The sequence below is a fragment of the Protopterus annectens genome, chromosome 3.part0 (genome assembly GCF_019279795.1).
Source record: "Protopterus annectens isolate FY-2018-M chromosome 3.part0, PAN1.0, whole genome shotgun sequence".
NCBI classification, from domain to species: domain Eukaryota; kingdom Metazoa; phylum Chordata; order Ceratodontiformes; family Protopteridae; genus Protopterus; species Protopterus annectens.
The window spans coordinates 1,147,906,137-1,147,925,336 of NC_056731.1; the positions used below are offsets into that span (position 1 = coordinate 1,147,906,137).

Consider the following 19,200-nt stretch of genomic DNA (forward strand, 5'->3'; position numbering starts at 1 on the left):
TAACCAGATCCATTAGCTCGTCGAAAGGTGGAGATACCCAAGAGGCAGAGGGTTGAGATCCGAAAGCCTTCAGGTACACAGTCTCCTGATCAGAAGGGTTGACAGTGGGCCAGTCGCACCTCTGTTTAAGGATCTCCAGGATGTCCACAAAGGAGACATCATCAGACGACGACTTAATGGACACCTCCGACTCTTCGAGGTCAGTGTCTGATGTCAGAGACTCATCTTGGGAGTCAATATGCTTCATCTTGCGTACCCTCTTCAGTGGAAGCTCCTCGAAAGGACCTTCTGTGGGAGGCCCTGGAAGAGTGGGGGCCACCAGCCGGTGGCTCCTGAGGTTGTGGGTCTCTGTTGTCTCCGGAGAGAGTAGGTACTGAGACCGAAGTGGGAGCCCTGGGGGGAAGAGTGCTTGTACCACTGGCAGGGGCTGTAGATTGTGACAGCACACTCATCACCTAAAAAGCCGACCTCTCTGACTCTGAAGACCCTCCCCACTCTGAAGAGACAAAGGATGGCGCTGGAGCCTGAGCCATCGGCTCCGGGATAAATACAGGGTCTGAGCTCACCCTGGCGGAAGCACCAAGAGGAAGGCTCGGAACCGATGAAGATCAATTCAAACCCTCCCCATCGGCGCCGACAGAACAGCTTCTGCCCCTGGACACAACGGACGGAGCTGAGCGTGTCGGAGCCGAACTCCGCTCCAATGCAGCAGCAAGGGGGCCAGAACCAAGGGTTCCTCCATTGGTAACAAGCACTCCGGCTCAGAAAAGCCAACATGGCTCAGAGGAGGAATCACAGACGAGGGCAAAACTGGTTCGAGTGGCTCCGGAGCCGATTGGGTCGGAGCCAACAAAAATTTAGGCAGAGCAGACGACTTCAGGAGTCTCAGTACTACCCTTTCCACATCATCTTCTGAAAGACTCCTGGAAGATCTGGAAGATAAAGTTGGGGATCTTGACTTAGCAGGCACTGGAGATTTGATCAGCAAGGAGACCGGTAGGGGTTCTACAGACCAGCTCTGAGCAGAAGAGTCAACAATTTCCAAACGTTCAGCCGTCAGCACCGAAGCACTTGTGACCGACTCTGAAACCATGGTGCTCTCCTTTGGCTCCAAAGACTGAGGAGTCGAGGAGGCAGATTTTGTCAATTTGGAAGGCGGCTCCGAAACACTAGCCGGTGCCGGAGAAGGCCTTTTTGAACCTTTTGATTTTGAGTCAAATCTTGACTTTGAAGACTTAGACGAAGAAGCCGACGAACCAGATAAGGCTTCCTCGAAGGTTGGCTTCAGAAGACCCCTGAGTATCAGCTTGTTCTTCCTCTCCTGCAACACTCTAGGAGAGAAAGCATGACAGAACAAACATGATTCCTGCATATGAATAGCTCCCAAGCAGTAGACACAGCTACTGTGGCCATCCGTCAAAGACATTTTCTGGGAGCATTTCATGCATTTTTTGAACCCAGAGGGTTTATGCTCCTTGCTATCCTTAGACATTGCAGACACACATGCAAAACCAGAGGAGAGACAGGAAGAGAGAGAATAAATGAGGACTAGGTGCTCTAACTAAAACGGGCCTAGCCCTACAGGAGAATTACACAAGGAGTTGGTCCTCTAAGTTAAACGGGCCTAGCCTGGTGAAGAGAAATTAGGTCTTTCAACTAAAAAAACAGACCAACAGACAGAGATTCAGTCACAATGGAAAATTTCCAAATAAAATTACAATGAAGGAGTAACACAAGGACTAGGTCCTCTAAGTTAAACTGGCCTAGCCCTGTGAAAGAACTGGGTCTAATAAGTCAAATAGACCAAGTATAAAACACCACACACACACACACTCAAAGCAGGAAAAAAAAAATGCAACTGCAAGCGTAGATAAGACTTTAGCGGATCCCTGCCAAAGACCACCAGTTAACAACAACCGATAACAGTAAATTAATCAATAGGAGCCCCTGTTGATTAAGAACAGTGAAACCACCAAAACTAATGATCTAAGCAAAAAAGTGCAACTGCGCCTAACTACTGGTACACAGGATACTACTAAGGTCAAACGAGACCACAGGACAATTAAGGTAAAGTCCTATAAATATACTTTCCAGTAAATAACAGTAAATATGCAAAAAACAGTTATTAATGAAAAAATTTCAAAGACTTAGCCAGAGCCAAGAGAAGCACATCCAAACTCGTCGACGCGGCAAACGAGATCTGGGAATTGCACTGGTGCACCATGGGATACCTGCTTAGCCACAAGCCAACCAGAAGTCTTCGAGCTTGAAAATCGGCCGATTCAGAGCAGAGGATGTAAAAATGAAGGTGAGATTGGACTACCTAACATCTGTTTGGCAAGAATTTGTAAGAATACAAATAAATATTAACAGATACAATAGTACGGTGTCTGTTTAGTCAGCTGCTAATAATATTTTACACTGTGCAGTCTGTCTTTATCCTTACGCTTTTTCGAAAGTTCTGTTGTCGGGTGGCTTACCAAAGCCATATCGGAATTCAAGGACTGACAACAAAAATATCTAGCTACAATAAGGGTCCAATGATGTATAGTTCTGGTGTCGAACAGAGCACAAAAACGAGACTGGGGGACGTCGTGGTCTAGGCCTAAGCAAGTGACACAGTAAGAATGAAAGACTCGGTGTAGTATTTGCTTTCCACAGGCAAGACAATTGTCAACTTTTTCTGACATCGGTTAGAGCAAGAAAAAAGGATCCCCAATGAGGTACTTAGCTTTAGAAGACTTCAACTTCAATTAGGAAAACAAAAAACTCAGGTAGCGGCCGACCGGCACGCGTGCGAGCTGCTTGAGCTTCGGGCTCCTTGGCAAGACTGACTGATGTAATGGCATCAGCTACCATATTTTATGCTACTGATGACCTGATGTCAGTCCTGGAGCGACGGCGACCGACGCAGAAATATTAAGCCTCTGGTATTCAGGCAACCCTGGCAGGGATAACCCAAATGTGATGACTGCAACAGTGAAACACGAAGAACATCTATTTATATGCGCACCCAGAAAAGGCACCAACCAGGCTAACAACTGGCAAAACAATGCTCCTTCTTAAGAGTGAACCATCAAGCTACCCTAAAAAGTAGACACCAATACCTTGCATTCCGACGATGTATCAACTATACACAAGAATTGATGTTAACAGAGTTTATAGTCATTTAGAAGAAAACTCAATTATGGCAGTAGAACACAAAAGGGCAATAAAAGAAAGTCATACGGAACAAAGGATCATTTGTTGTTAAAGTCATACTGGAGAACTGGAAAAAGGGGAAGAATTTAAGTATGGCATGGATTGACTATAAAAAAGCATTTGATTGCATCCCACATTCATGGATAAAAGAGTGCTTAAAAATGTATAAGCTACATCCTACAATGATGAAATACATTACAGTGACCATGAAACAGTGGCAGACCACTTTACAATTAAGCCAAAATAAAGGACAGATTATTTATTATCCCCAGGATAAAAATTCAAAGAGGGATATTCCAGGATGACACTGTCACCATTGCTATTCTGACTTGCCATTAACCCATTAAGCTGTTTACTTAACTTAGGCCGTGGCTACAATTTGGCTCCTAAAAAACAACAAAGTGTAAAAACTTCTCATCTTCTCTTTGTCGATGATTTAAAACAAACTCATCAGATGAGGAACTGAAAGCACAGCTGCAGGTTGTCAAAACTTTTTCAGATGATATAAGAATGTCATTTGGTCTTGATAAGTATGGAAAAGCAACCTTTTGAGCAGGAAAACTGCAGCACCAGGAAAACATCAGTTTGGGACAAGAATGTGATATAAAAGAACTTAAGTAAGACGGAGTGTATAAATATTTGGGAACTGATGAAGGGTCAACAATAAAACATGAACAAATGCAAATAAAACTTAGTATGGAATACATTACAAACCAATTTGCTCTTCCTGCCCTAACTTGCAGTTTTGGAGTGACTGACTGGCCCCAAAACATGTTGGAAAAATTAGTCAGGAAAACAAGGAGGATGCTTTATGATCACCAAATGATTTATAAAAAATCAGTGTATATCAAGAATATAAAATCCATGTTCCGAAGGAGGGATGGGCCTCCTTGAAGTTGATTACATGCACAGATCTGCAATCGTGGGACTCCACATATATGCTGACCTCACAAGACCCAAATGTAGTGAAAGTCTTGAAACATGAGGAGAATAAATCTAAGATGACTTCTCTGCTTAATGTAGCAGAAGCATGTCGGTGTCGAGCAGGAATGGAAATCAAACCAGAAGTAGATAAAAATCAGGCAGCAACTGAAAGTGCCAAAAAACAAAAGAAAGAAAGAATACAAGGTGAAGGACCAGATGAGAAGGCAAGAAATATGGAAAAAGCATAAATATAGTTGCAAGTATAGAAAACTTCTGGAAGAACCTCATGTTGATCAGGAATGAACACAGGAATGGTTAAGGAGAGGCGAATTCAAACCAAGAGATGAAAGGTTAATATTGGCAGCCCAAGACAGTGTGCTGCATACCTGTTGGTTTACAAAATCAATTGAACATGTGTGAGAAACAGACAAATGTAGGGTTTCTAAAACCAAACTGGAAACAGTCGCATACCTCTTTGCTGGGTGCGACATACTAATGTCAGAAGGACTGTATACTGAAAGGCATAATAATCTGGCAAGATTGTTGCACTGGCGATTGTGCAAACATTAAGGTACTAAAGTGGCTGAAAAACAGTGGGAAAATGAACCACAAAACATCATAGAAAATGATGAAGTTTATATCACATGGGCTCACCCATTACCAACAGTTCAAAAGAAAGATGCTAGAAAACCAGACATAGTGGTTCAAGAAAAGAAGACAAAAGTAGCACTGATCACAGAAATTGCTACACCCAGTGACTAGTGTCTTGCATACAAACAGCCACAAAGTCATAAAATATCAGGAGATCTGCAGGCCGAAACAAGAGCAATGTGGAAGAAAGTTACCCAGACAGTTCCAGTAGTAGGTGGAGCAACGGGTCTTCAAAAAAAGAATTTACAATCGTATTTAGATACGTTACCAATCCATGTAACCCCGTACGAATAGCAGGAGGAGTCATTACTGGGCACATTGCGAGTGCTGCAAAGAGCACTTTTGGCTGACATCAAAGATTGAAGCAATACTAATTTCATGAACTTTAATTGTACTTTTACTTAGGAATGGGGTCCATATACTCATCATAGTATTAGAAACCCAAAGATATGAAGAAATTAAAAAATAATAAGAAGAATTCAAACAGAGGGAATTTCAGGTGAGATGAAAACAGTGCTGGCAAACACTATGCATAGGCATGGTCTGCCAAAAAAAATTCACTTAGTTTCATCTGCTAAATAGCTAAAGTAGAAAAGAATAAATGTGGATCAACAAGAAAATAAACTTTTATAAGCGTGTGCATTTCATCTACTTACCTAGTCGTACAAGATATTGAATAGTTAGAATTGTCATGTTCTCCACACTCAGGAATGGACTTACAGGCATTCCCACCTGTTCATTATCTTTGTTCTCGAGTTGTGCAGTCTTGTAACAGTTTAGCAGCAATGGACTTACAACAATATCACCGACATTCCCATAGAAATAAGGTAAAGTGCCATAACCTGCAAAAGCAAAAGTTGGACAACTTGACATGTCTTATATTTAGAATAAAACGTCTGCTGCTTCATGAAATACATCAGCCTAAAATAGTACCAGAATTCCAATAAAATATATTTAAAACCATAAATCCTTACTCTGTTTATGAGTAATATAAAAAAAGTACAGTTTTGTACCTACCATAAATGTAGATGTCCGATAGGCATGCATGTGCAGTCCTTACAAATGGGTTGTCCTGTCATCAGGCAGCCCTTCGGTCGGCCGGATTCCAAAGTCTGGGTCTGGCCTCGGCTGGTGTCGCACTTCACCCGACGTCATAGCTGCAGTTCTTCGGGTATAAAGGCATCAGCCGACGCCATTTTCCTCAGTGTTTCTTGCCCCAGATGCCAGGTGCCCTCTAGGAGGACTAAACTTGGATAAATGCAAATGGTTCCAAATAGCAGACAGCAAACAAAAAATAAGCATGTATGTACATATATACAAACAAATACACCATAATAGATTCCCCCAGCTAGCTACAAGATGGGCAAATACCCTAGGAGTATCACAGAGGGGAAGGAGGGTGGGCAATCCTGACTGCAGATGCATGTCTATCGGACATCTACATTTATGGTAGGTACAAAACTGTACTATGTCCTTCAAGGATGCATCTGCAGTCCTTACAAATGGGTAGAATACCATAGCCAAACTGGGGGAGGAGGAGAAATAAGATTATGGTGTAGTTAAGATCCCTTGCAAAACAGCAGTGGCAAAACCTGCTCGGGATCTGGAGTATAAAGGTAAATTATAATGCTTGGCAAATGTATGCACGGAGCTCCAAGTAGCAGCCTCTAAAATGTCTTTGGTAGCCACTCCTCGTAAAAAAGCTGTGGTAGCGGCTGTAGCCCTTGTAGAGTGAGGCCTGATGTTTTCTGGAGTTTTCTTCCCATGGTAGGAGTAACAAAATCTAATGCAATTTCCTATCCACTTAGAGATTGTCTGTTTTGAAATTGCTTTTCCTTCCATTCCTGTTGCATATGCTACCAGTAGCTGGTCAGTTTTTCTGTTGCTCTTGGTCCTGTCCAGGTAGTAACGTAATTGTCTATGTACATCCAAGGTATGCAACAGTCTTTCTCCCCTGTTCTGTGGGTTGGGGAAGAATGTAGGTAGGTGGATAGCTTGATTTAAAGATACCCTGGAGACCACCTTTGGCATAAAAGTAGGATTAGTTCTCATGGACACTCTATCTTGATGGAAGATCAGGAAGGGCTGTACTGCCATTAATGCCTGTAGCTCAGATACCCTTCTTGCTGAAGTGATTGCAAGCAGGAAAGCAGTTTTCCATGATAAGTATTGTAATTCTGCTGTTACTGCTGGTTCGAAAGGAGGTAGTGTCAATTTTTCTAGCACAAAGTTCAAGTCCCATGCTGGCCATGGTGGCTTCCTAGGTGGTTTTACATTTTTAATTCCTCTCAGAAACTGCCTGAGCAGAGGATGTGAGAAGACTGGAGGATCCAAGTTGTATTCTGCTGAAGTGGCTGATGCATGAATCTTAATGGAAGAATAGGACAGGCCGTTGTGGAAGAGCTCTGCCAGGTATTCCAGGATGTTAGCTATGTTTACCAGTGACACATTCTCTCCTTTTGCTGTACTCCAAATGAGATATCTTTTCCATTTTGCTGAATAATTTTTTCTTGTTGAGGGTCAGCGAGCCTCCAAGATAATGTCTTTAACCCTTTGAGATAAATCTGGGTTATTTGGTCTTATGCAATGTTCCAGGCAGCCAGCTGCAGTGTTTTCAGGTTTGGATGCAGGGTTTTGAAGTTGTTCTGTGTTAATAGCAAGGGAACTAGGGGCAGAGGCCATATTTGTTCCCGAGACATACTCCTCAGTAATGGGTACCAATGTTGCCTTGGCCAGTCTGGGGCTATCAGGATGATCCTTGGACGGTCTTCTTTGATCTTCAATAGCACCTTGTGCATCAAAGGAAGAGGTGGGAATGCATATGCTGTCAGGTTTTTCCACCTGTAAGATAGGGAGTCCACTTTCCAAGCAAGTGGGTGGTACGTCCTTGTGCAGAATTTTTTCAGTTGGTGATTGTGTGGGGATGCAAATAAGTCTATTTCTGGTAGTCCCCATTTCCTTGTAATGGTTTTGAAGATGTCCGGATGCAGCATCCATTCGTGGGCATCCGTGGCAGTTCTGCTTAGGATGTCTGCTAGTATATTTTCTTTTCCTGGCACAAGAATTGCTTGTAACTGAATGTTGAAGCTCAGTGCCACATTCCAGAGGTCCACTGCCATCCGGCATAGAGGGTATGAATGTGTGCCTCCCTGTTTGTTGATGTACCACATAACTGTGGTGTTGTCCGTCCTTATCAGCAGTTGACCCTGTCGAAGAAATGGTCTGAATGCCTGAATTGCCAGTTTTACTGCCAGCATTTCCTTTTGATTTATGTGTAGGTGCAGCTGGTCTTGAGTCCATAAGCCTTGTATGCACTTGTCCAGCATGTGTGCCCCCCAACCGAGGTCTGAAGCGTCTGTTGTGATGGTCTGGCTTGGTTGAGTGCTGTGGAAGGGCAGTCCCTTGTTTGTTTGACAGGCCTGAGCCCACCATTGGAATTCTTGCTTCAGGCATGGAATTATTGGAATTTGGGTTTCTAGGCTGTGCTTGTGCTGAGACCATAAATTCCTTAGGTACCACTGTAACTTTCTCATATGTAGTCTGGCATGTGGAATCAATATTATGCAGGATGCCATGTAACCGAGAGCTTGCAGGACTTTTCTTGCTGTTAGCTGGTTCTGCTTTGTTAATGCCATGAAGAAGAAAGAGAGTTGCTCCTGTTTTTCTACTGTCAGGAAAGCCATTTGTTTTGATGTGTCCAGATCTGCACCCAAGAAGGTTATCCTTTGGGATGGTATCAGCCTTGACTTTTTTATACTGACTGTGTATCCCAGGGCTTGTAGTAGATGAATGACCCTTTGCAAATCTTTTGTTAATTTGTTTTTGTTGTCCGCTTGTAACAGGCAGTCGTCCAGGTAAGGGTAAATTTGAATTCCCTGAAGCCTACAATGAGCAATTACTGATGCCAGGCATTTCGTGAATACTCTGGGCAGTAGATAAGCCAAAGGGCAATGCTGAGAATTGATAATGCTCTGATCCTGCAAGAAATCTGAGGTATCTTCTGCAATTTGGTCGTATGGGGACGTGCAGGTATGCCTCCTTGAGATCTAGAGTTACCAGCCAAGACTCCTTGCCCAGCATGGGAAGAAGCTGCTGTAGGGTCAGCATTTTGAATTTTGGAACAATGAGGTATGTGTTTAAAGCGGACAGGTCGAGAATAGGCCTCCATTGTTTTTCTTTTCTTGGTACCAGGAAAAGTCTGAAGTAAAATCCTTGCCCTTGTTCCATAGATGGTACCCTTTCTACAGCTCTCATCCTTAGTAAGTGAGTTATTTGTTCTAGAGTTTCTGTCTTCTGATTTGGAGGTAGGTTTGGCATTCCTCTCTTCCTTGGTAGAGTATGGAAGTGAAACCTGTAACCTTGGTCTATTGTCTGTAAAATCCATTTGTCTCCTGTGATGTAATGCCAGTTTACTGAAAATAAGGCTAGCTTCCCGCCTAAGGGTGCCTCTAGTTGTTCCCTGGTAGGCGGTGCCAGAGCCAAGTCACTGTGATTGTCCTGTGGAAGTGGTGGTGGTGGCTGGATCTGTGGCTGTACCTCGCTGGTTGTTAGCTTGCCACTGACGTCCCCTGTAGGCACCTCTGGATTGACCCCTGCCTCTTGAGCGTCTATTCCTGCCTCTCGGAGCTCAGGAGGTGTCTGGAAAGGACCAATTCTTGGAAGGCCAGTTCCTGCTAAACCTTGGAGGCTGGACCTGCAAGAAATCCTTGACTGTCTGGACAGATTTTGCTTTCTCTTCCACCTTCTTCAGCACCTGCTGTGCAGGGGAGCCAAACAAATTGAGCTTATCCATGGGAGCATCTAGGAGCTTTGATTTAACATGGTCTGGTAAGGACTGTTCTTTTAACCATGCATGTCTTCTGATCACTGTGCCAGTCATGGCTGATCTAAAGGAAGCCTCCAGTGCATCATAGCCGCATTTTAAGGAATGATTACTGACCTGCTGAATGTTATGTACCATTTCCTGTACAGATTTTTTGTCTAATGGTTCATCCGAGGACAGTTTTTTAGTGAACTGGTCTAACATAAATTCCTGATACTGAATCATGTGGAATTGACAGTTCAAGGCCCTAGCTGAAAGAGTAGCAGAAGTGTAAACTTTTTTACCCCATCTCTCTAAGGCCCTAGATTCCCTTTCACAGGGGAGGGGGTTTTTGGTAGAGGTAGCTGCTACAGCCTTGGGTCCCTGGGAGATAGTTTTGGGTTCTGCGAAAGGGGCCTTATACAAATGATAATGTGTGTCCGGAACCCTGTAGTACCTATCTGGCTTAGCAGGGGCCCGAGGAAGAGAATCAGGAGCAGTACAAGCATCATTAAAAGCATCATCCACAACAGTAAGTACTGGAGGAATGGCTAAAGGCCTATGCTGTGGCAAATGCAAAAAGGTTCTAAGCCTTTTCCTAGAGTCTGAAAAATCCTGGCCCTGCCATTGAAATTGTTCCCTCATAGCATGCAAGGTTTCCCCAAAAGAAAATTCCTCAGGCGGAGAGGCAGAAGGAATGGACTCTTCTGCATCAGAGTCCTCATAAGGAGAAAAAGGGGCCTCTGGAGGGTCTGAATTATCTGATTCATCAGAGGAGCCATCTGAAGAAACTGGCTCAGGGGCTCTACTCTAGTCCTCTTCTCTGGAGGTGGGTGAGAGGCCCTGTCTGGATGTGGTTGGGATCCCCGGATCAAAGAAATGAGATCCTCTGCTAGACTAAGCATTTGTGAACTAGAACTGGGCCTGTGAGAGGGGGTCTTAGCAGGCACAGTTTTGGTAGTTTTTGCTGCTTTAGTCCTGGCAAAGGCCTTAATCGACATGGATGCAGGAGGCCTAGCAGCTCCACGTGCAGAGGTAGAAATATCCAAAGGGATAGTATCTGATAAATCCTGTGAACCTGCAGGAGCAGGTGGGATTTCAGTAGCAGATTCAGCCAAGCTGGATGAGGCCTCGGTAAGTGGCAAGCTTTCGGCCGAAGGAAGAACCGTGGACTTGGTTTCAGCTGAAACCGAGACACTTGCGGTTAGCTTAACCGTGGTTTCGGCCGAAACCGCGGACCACGAGTGTCGGTCCTTTTCCTTGCGTTTTTTAGAAATTTGCGTAGTCGGAGTATCCGACGGCATAATGTAAGCAAACGCGGAGCCGAAAAACTCTTCAGCAAATTCAGACAGACGTCTAAGCGTTCGTCGGTTGAAAGAAGCACAGGCTAGACAAGCTGCTACGTCGTGGTCTGGGCCTAAGCAAGGTAAGCAGTAAGAGTGGAAATCGTTATGAGGTATTTGTTTCCCACAATTTAAACAGTTATTCACTTTTTCTGACATCGGCTGAGGCAAGAAAGAGTCCCCAACGGGGTACTTAGCTTTTTAGAAGTCTTCGGTACTTGTAGTAGTAATCTCTGGTTCTGACCGACCGGCACTTGCGAACAGCTTCTGCTTCGGGCACCACGCGGCAAGAAAGACTGAGGAAAATGGCGTCGGCTGATGCCTTTATACCCGAAGAACTGCCGCTATGACGTCGGGTGAAGTGCGACACCAGCCGAGGCCAGACCCAGACTTTGGAATCCGGCCGACCGAAGGGCTGCCTGACGACAGGACAACCCATTTGTAAGGACTGCAGATGCATCCTTGAAGGACATCAGACTTTTGCAGATACTACAAATACAATATATGACCCCCAGAAGTAATGCATATCCACCCTGCTAGAAGGTACAAAAATATCCATTTAACAGTTCCCTCCTAAGCCTACACAAAAAAATCAGAAATTCTGTAAAGTCTTCTAAAGCAAATTACAAAACTAAAATCGCATCCTTAGCCAAGGATAATCATAAGGCATTTGTTAACTACATCCAAAGCCTAAAAGGTAATGTCCATCTATGTGCCGTACTGGTTGTAGATCGGATCACTCACACTACACTAGCAGATATTACCAACCAGCTAGCTGGCAGATCCAGTGCAAACTTCACCCCCTTATCCTCACATACCATATCCCAAAGCATACCTGATATCGGCCTTCTTCCTAGTATCTCTAGAGAACAGGTCATCTCTGCACTCACCAAGACCAAAAACATGGCCTCAGTGGGAGCAGATAATATCCCAGGTTGTTTACTAACATCCACTCGTGCATGAATCATGCCATCCCAAATAGAACCTCCAAAAAAAGGAAGCCAATCTGGTGGTCCCCTGCCATAAACAAACTATACAACAGAAGGAACTGTTGCAGAAAAGAGGAAAATCCCAGGATGCAAAAAACTCCCTTAGCAGCCTCAGTAAGAAGCGGAGATCCCTCATAAAATCTTCCAAAGCTAGTTATGAAAATAAAATTGCCAACGATTCCAAAAACAACCAACAGGCATTCTATAGTTATGTCAAGAATCTAAATAGCAATGCTCAGATCTGCTCTGAGCTACAAAAGAATGGCATTACATATACTGATCCCAAGGATATTGCCAATATCCTAGCAGATCGATTTAGTGGCAACTTCACCCCCCTCTCACCCCCTAAAGGGCCCATCTCAATACCAAAAGATTGCCAAATTCCAGTAATCATGGCCACATAGGTAGAAACCGCACTCGCCAAAACTAAGAATACAGCATCCATGGGACCAGATGACATTCTGGGCTGTGTACTACATGAACTACAAAATGAACTGGCACCTCACCTAAGTATCATGTTTAATCATAGCCTCACCTCAGGGTTTGTGCCCACTGAGTGGCGCACAGCTACAGTTATCCCACTCCACGGGGGGGGGATTCACCTTGGATCCCGGGAAAGTACAATTTTGTACCTACCATAAATGTAGATGTTCGAGTGTAGACACTGCTGCAGTCATTACACTTGGGTTATCCTGCCGTCAGGCGGTCCCGCAGTCGGCCAGAGTTCCAAAGTCTTGGTCCGGCGTCGGTTGCTGTCGCCTCCTCCCTGACGGCAGTGCGACAGGGGTATATAAGATGCAGCCAACGCCATTTTCTTCAGTTTTTCTTGCCCCAGATGTCAGGTGCCTCTAAATATGTAGGCAATTCCAATTGCTAATAAAACATACATAAGAAAAGCAAAAAACAACTTACAGCTACCAGCAAATAATCCTCATAGGTAGTAAGGGTAGAAGACATAGTTACGTACCAGCCAGTAAGAGGGGAAGGAGGGAGGGTAACCTGGACTGCAGCCGTGTCTACACTCGAACATCTACATTTATGGTAGGTAGAAAACTGTACTATGTTCATCGTGTTACACTGCTGCAGTCATTACACTTGGGTAGAATCCCAAAGCTGAGGAAGGGTGGCTGGTCCTATAAGGCATTAGGGGTGGCTATAAGGCTCTGCAACACAGCAGTGGCAAAGCCAGCTCTGGATTTAGAGTACAGAGGCAGATAGTAATTCTTGGTGAAGGTGTGTACAGAACTAACTCCAAGTTGCTGCTTCCAAAATATCCTTGGTAGGTACTCCCCTGAGGTAGGCAGTTGAAGTGGCTGTTGCCCTGGTGGAGTGAGATCTATGCTGCTAGGTACAGGTTTTCCATGGTATGTGTAGAAGAAACGTATACAATGTCCTATCCATTTTGAAATAGTCTGTTTTGAAATGGCTTTTCCCTGTGCTCCTGTAGCATATGCTACCAATAATTGCTCAGATTTTCAGAAAGCTTTGGTTTTGTCCAAGTAGAAGCATAACTGCCTGTGAATGTCCAAAGAGTGCAGTAGTCTCTCCCCTTTATTCTGTGGTTTAGGATAAAAGGTTGGCAGGTGAATAGTTTGGTTTAGAGCCACACTTGATACCACCTTTGGCATAAAAGTAGGGTTAGTTCGTAAAGGCACCCTGTCCTAGTGGAAAATGAGGAAAGGTTCCACTGCCATTAGAGCCTGTAATTCTGAAACTCTTTGTGCTGGTGTTATTCCCAGGAGCACAGCAGTTTTCCAAGAGATGTATTTTAATTATGCTGTGTTGGCTGGCTCAAAAGGAGGTAAAGTTAGCTTCTCCAAAACAAAGTTGAGGTCCCAAGTTGGAGTAGGGGCTCTACGGGGCGGTCTTATGTTTTTAGCCCCTCTGAGGTACTGTTTTAACAGAGGATTAGAGAAAATTGGTGGATCCCTGTTGTAATGAGCAGAGATAGCAGAGGAGTGGATCTTGATGGATGAGAAGGAGAGTCCTTTGTCCAGCATCTCAGTTAAGTATTGTAGTATCTGAGGAATGTTTGGTACAAGAGGGTCAAGGCTGTGAACTTGGTTCCAGGCACAGAATCTCTTCCATTTATCTGAATAGGCTTTCCTGGTACTAGGCCTTCTGGCCTCCAGAATGACATCCATAACAGCTTTGGAGAGAGGCATTGCTTGCTTGACTAAGGAATTTTCAATGCAGCTAGGTTTAAGGTCTTTAGCTGGCTGTGTAGTATTTGTTTGTTGTGCTGAGTCAGCAGATGTGGGATTTGAGGCAAAATCCAGGGTGGTTCTTGTGCTAAGCTCCTTAAGATTGGGTACCAGTGCTGGCGTGGCCAGTCTGGTGCAATCAGGATCATCTTTGGCTCTTCCTGCCTGGCTCTTATGAGTACATTTGGCAGGAGAGGTAGTGGTGAGAAAGCGTATACTTGTAGGTTCTTCCAGCTGAATGAGAGGGCATCCACTTTCCATGCTTGTGGATGGTAACTCCTTGTGCAGAATTTTTGTAGCTGGCAGTTTATTGGGGATGCAAACAGATCTATGTCCGGGCTCCACCATTTCTGTGTTACCATTCTGAATATTAATGGCTACAACTCCCATTCGTGGGGATCCATGATGTTTCTGCTTAAGTTGTCTGCCAGTGTGTTTTTCTCTCCTGGCAGGAATTGCACTTGCAGATGAACTTGAAGGTTTATAGCTGTGTTCCATAAGGTCATAGCTTGTTTGCATAAGGGATAGGAGTGAGTGCCCCCTTGCTTGTTTATGTACCACATAACTGTGGTGTTGTCTGTCTTTAGGAGTAGTTGTCCTGGATGCAGCAGGTCCTTGAAAGCTATAATCGCATTTTGTACAGCTAGCATCTCTTTTTGATTGATGTGAAAATGCCTTTGTTCTGCGGTCCACGTGCCCTGAATACATCTGCCTGCCATGTGTGCTCCCCAGGCGTAATCCGATGCATCTGTTGTCAGTGTTTGCCTGGCTGTGGGTTGTGTAAAAGTCTGTCCCTTGTTGAGGTGGCAAGCTTGAGCCCACCAATGAAACTTTTGTTGAAGGCAAGGGATCAGTGGTATAAGTGTTTCCAAACTTTGACAGTGTTGAAACCATACTTTCTTTAGGTACCATTGTAGTTCCTCATATGCAGTCTGGCAAATGGAATTAGTAGTATGCAGGATGCCATGTAACCCAAGGCCTGCAGAATTTTTCCTGCAGGCAGCTGGGTCTTTGTTGCCATCAAGTGAAAGTATTGAGTCAGTTGCCCTCGTTTGTCTGGCGTGAGATAAGCCATCTGGGCCATTGTGTTCAAGCTGGCACCCAGGAATATAATCTCTTGTGAGGGCACTAGTTTTGATTTCTTTTCATTTACTGTGTACCCCAGGAAACTTAACTTTTTTACAAATGCCAGATGCTTTAAAAGAGTGTCTAGCTCTCTGCTTGAATCAGGCAGTCGTCCAGGTACGCATAAATTTGAATTCCTTTCTGTCTGCAAAATGCAATTACTGGTGCCAGGCACTTTGTGAAGACCCTGGGCGCAGTAGATAAGCCAAAGGGCAGTGCAGAGAATTGGTAGTGCATTGAACCAGCTATGAATCTGAGGTATCTTCTGCAGTTTTGTCTGATAGGGACATGCAGGTATGCCTCTTTGAGGTCCAAAGTCATGAGCCAAGCTTTCTTGTCCAGCATGGGAAGAAGCTGCTGTAATGTTAACATTTTGAATTTCGGAACATCCAGGTAAGTGTTTAGAGATGAAAGATCCAGAATGGGCCTCCAGGCTTTGTCCTTTCTGGGTACCAGAAAGAGTCTTGAGTAAAATCCTTGTCCTTGCTCCTGTGATGGTACCTTATGAATAGCTCTCATATCCATGAGTGTTGTAATTTGTTTTTGAGCCTCTGCCCATTGATTTGGTGGCAGATTTGGCATTCCTTTTAACCTTGGCAGAGTGTGAAAGTGGAACCTGTAACCTTGAAATACAATGTTGAGAACCCATTTGTCTTTGTTGATCATTTGCCAATTGTGGTAGAAGAGTGCCAGTTTTCCTCCCAAGGGGGCTGCCAAGACGGATTTGTTTGGCAGCTGTAGTGGGAAGTCATTGGAGCTGCTTTTTATATGGTTGTGGCCTGTCTTCCCCTTCTTTCTGGCCTGATGCAACCCATTGTCGAGGCCTGTAAGGACCTTGTGTTTGACCTCTACCTCTTGCATGTCTGTATCTTCCCCTTTGAGGTCTAATTGGAAAGGACCAGTTCTTAGTTGGCCAGTTTCTGCTAAATCTAGGAGGCTGAACCTGTAAGAAATCCTTCACCGTTTGCATAGATTTTGCCTTATCCTCCATTTTCTTTAACACCTCTTCTGCCTTAACTCCAAATAACACATCCTGCTGCAAAGGTGCATCCAATAATTTTGCTTTAACATGATCTGGTAACATATGTTTTTTTAACCATGCATGCCTCCTGATGACAGAGCCTGTAACTGCTGCTCTGCAGGAGGCCACTAGAGAATCAAAACCACATTGCAAAGTATGCTTTCCCACTTGTTCAGCTGCATGCAATAAATCCTGCATTTCTGTAAAATTAGGAGGATCTGATTCTGGAAGCATTTTTTGTTTTAACTGAGACAGTAAAAATTGCTGATATTTTAGCATGTGAAACTGGCAATTACAGGCTCTCATTGCTAAAGTTGCAGACGTATATACTTTATTTCCCCATCTGTCTAATGCTCTGGAATCTCTGTCAGAGGGAGCTGGATTCTTGGCTGATGAGGCTTTAACTCCTTTGGATCCCTGAGAAATAGTTTCATTGTCAGCGACAGGGCTTTTATACAGAAATTTATGTGAGAGTCAGGGACTCTGTATTATCTGTCAGGTTTAACAGGGGCTGGAGGTAAGGAATCAGGATTTAAGCTGGATTCAGTATATACATCATCGACAATACCTAACAATGGTGGAATAGCAAGGGGTCTGTGTTGAGGTAATAAAAGGAAGTCTCTGAGCCTTTTCTTGGATTCTGAGTAATCCTGGCCCTCCCAGTGGAAATGCTCCCTCATGGTATGTAGGGTTTCCCCAAAGGAGTAGTCCTCAGGTGGTGAGGCTGATGGAATTGATTCCTCAGCATCAGAATTCTCATAAGGGGGTAAAGAGTATCCTAAGTCTGAGGATGAATCAGAAGAGATGGACACCTGGTTGGATGAGTCGTAGTCTGCATCCTGTCTAGGCCTTTTATCAGGAGGGGGATGGGACCCCCTGATCAGAGTAATTAGGTCTTCGGCCATTTTGAGCATTTGTTTCTTAGGCATGGAAGCCTGTCCTGGAGAATGCTGAACTTGTTTCTTTGACTTTAAAGGAGGCTTAGACGTAGCTGAGGGTTTAATGCTTAACTGAGTAGGTCTAAAGACACCCTCTGTAGCTGTGGGTTGCTCAGCTACTCCGGATCCCTCTGAAAGGTTAGTCTCGGTAGGCTGAAGAGCTTGTGCGTCCGAAGGCCCAGCCATCTCCACGTGGGAGTCAGAGGCGGCTTGTGGTTCTACAGAAGCGGTCATCAGGGGCTGCGAAGGCGCCTAGCTGAGAACCGGTGACTGGCCTAGAAGAGGCTTCATAGTCAGTTTTGGGCCTCTGATGCCTATCCTTGTCTTTGCGCTTTTTGTGTATTCTGGTCGTCGGAAGTTCCGACGGCATGGTATAATTGAATTTTCTACCAAAATAATGTCGGGCAAAATCAAACCGACATTTAATAGTGCGCTTGTTAAACCTAGCACAAAACAGACGACCAGTAACGTCGCGGTCAGGGCCTAGAGGCATGGGATACAATAGGAGGTATTTGCTTCCCACAAGAAATACAGTTATTAACTTTTACTGACATCGGTCTGAGGCAAGAAAAAGTTTCCCCAATGGGGTACTTAGCTTTGTAGAAGACTTCGGTTCTGGATTCGGAATGAAAATCTCAGGAGACGGCCGACTGACACTTGCGAACTGCTTTTGCTTCGGGCACCGCGCGGCAAGAAAGGCTGAAGAAAATGGCGTCGGCTGCATCTTATATACCCCTGTCGCACTGATGTCAGGGAGGAGGCGACACCAACCGACACCAGACAAAGACTTTGGAACTCTGGCTGACTGCGGGACCGCCGGACGGCAGGATAACCCAAGTGTAATGACTGCAGCAGTGTAACACGATGAACATCTACCGTTCCATCCGTACGAGGAGCCTGATCTGCAAAGGCATATAACTTATAAACAAAGACACTGGCAACCTTCAAACACTGGACCCCACCCAGTTTCGGTTCGTGAAGGGCCAATCTTGTCTTCTGAACCTGACTGACTTCTTCGAATCAGTCTCCAGAGCTGTGGACGAGGGTAAGGTGGTCCACATAGCCCATCTGGACCTCGCCAAGGCGTTCAACACCATCCCCACACTCTGGAATCATAGATAAACTTACTAAGCTGGGCATAAATCCCTACGTCACTCGATGGGTTGCCAACTGGCTTACTGACAGAACCCAGACTGTAAAAGCAGCCAACTCCAAATCCAGCTACAGACAAGTGACAAGTGGAGTACCTTCGGGTTCAGTCCTGGGACCGCTCTTGTTTGGCATCTGCTTCTCTGAAGTACAGGCCAACACCAAGGAAATCTGGCTAACAAAGTTCGCAGATAACTGCAAACTGGAAGCCATTATTGAATCCCCAAATTATGTGGATATTCTACAAAAGGGCCTTACAGAAACAGATGCTTGGTGCCAGAGCCATGGGCTCAAGCTTAATGCCAAGAAATGTACAGTTATCCCCTTTGGGAAAAACCATGTACCCATGAATTACCACATAGGTGGAAGTACACTAAACACAAAGTGTGATGACAGACTTAGGGATTCAGGTGGACAGTGGTCTCACCTTTGATAACCACATCGCCACAACAGTTAGGAAATCCTTCTATGTGACAACACCTCTTAACTAAGGGCTTTTCATCCAGAAAAACGGAGGTCATTGTCCCACTGTACTCATCTCTCACTAGAATCATTATAGAGTACAACACCCCATTTGGTATGTACCTCACAAGACATCTGCAACAGCTGGAAAGGCCACAGAAATACCTCACTAAAAGAATCACAGGCCTAAAGCAGATGCCCTATGCGGACCATCTGAAAAACTCCAGCTATAATCTGTGGCATATCGTCTACTCAGAGGCAATCTCTGCTTAACATACAAGGCCATGTCAAACCCTGACCTGCTGGACATGCTCCACTTAAAGAAATCCCAATCCCTTAGAGCCACACACTCCAGGGATCTAAATCTTGTCATCACATTGAACAAAACATGC

At 44.6% G+C, this 19,200-nt stretch overlaps 1 protein-coding gene across 1 annotated transcript in view; it reads right to left on the reverse strand.

The window, feature by feature from the left end:
• Nucleotides 1-19,200, reverse strand: part of GREB1L (GREB1 like retinoic acid receptor coactivator) — a 3,215,862-nt gene that overhangs the window by 1,610,344 nt on the left and 1,586,318 nt on the right. The window contains exon 13 of the mRNA XM_044065377.1: nucleotides 5,433-5,618. Coding sequence (XP_043921312.1) covers nucleotides 5,433-5,618 — 186 coding nt within the window. The remainder of the gene's footprint in view (nucleotides 1-5,432; nucleotides 5,619-19,200) is intronic.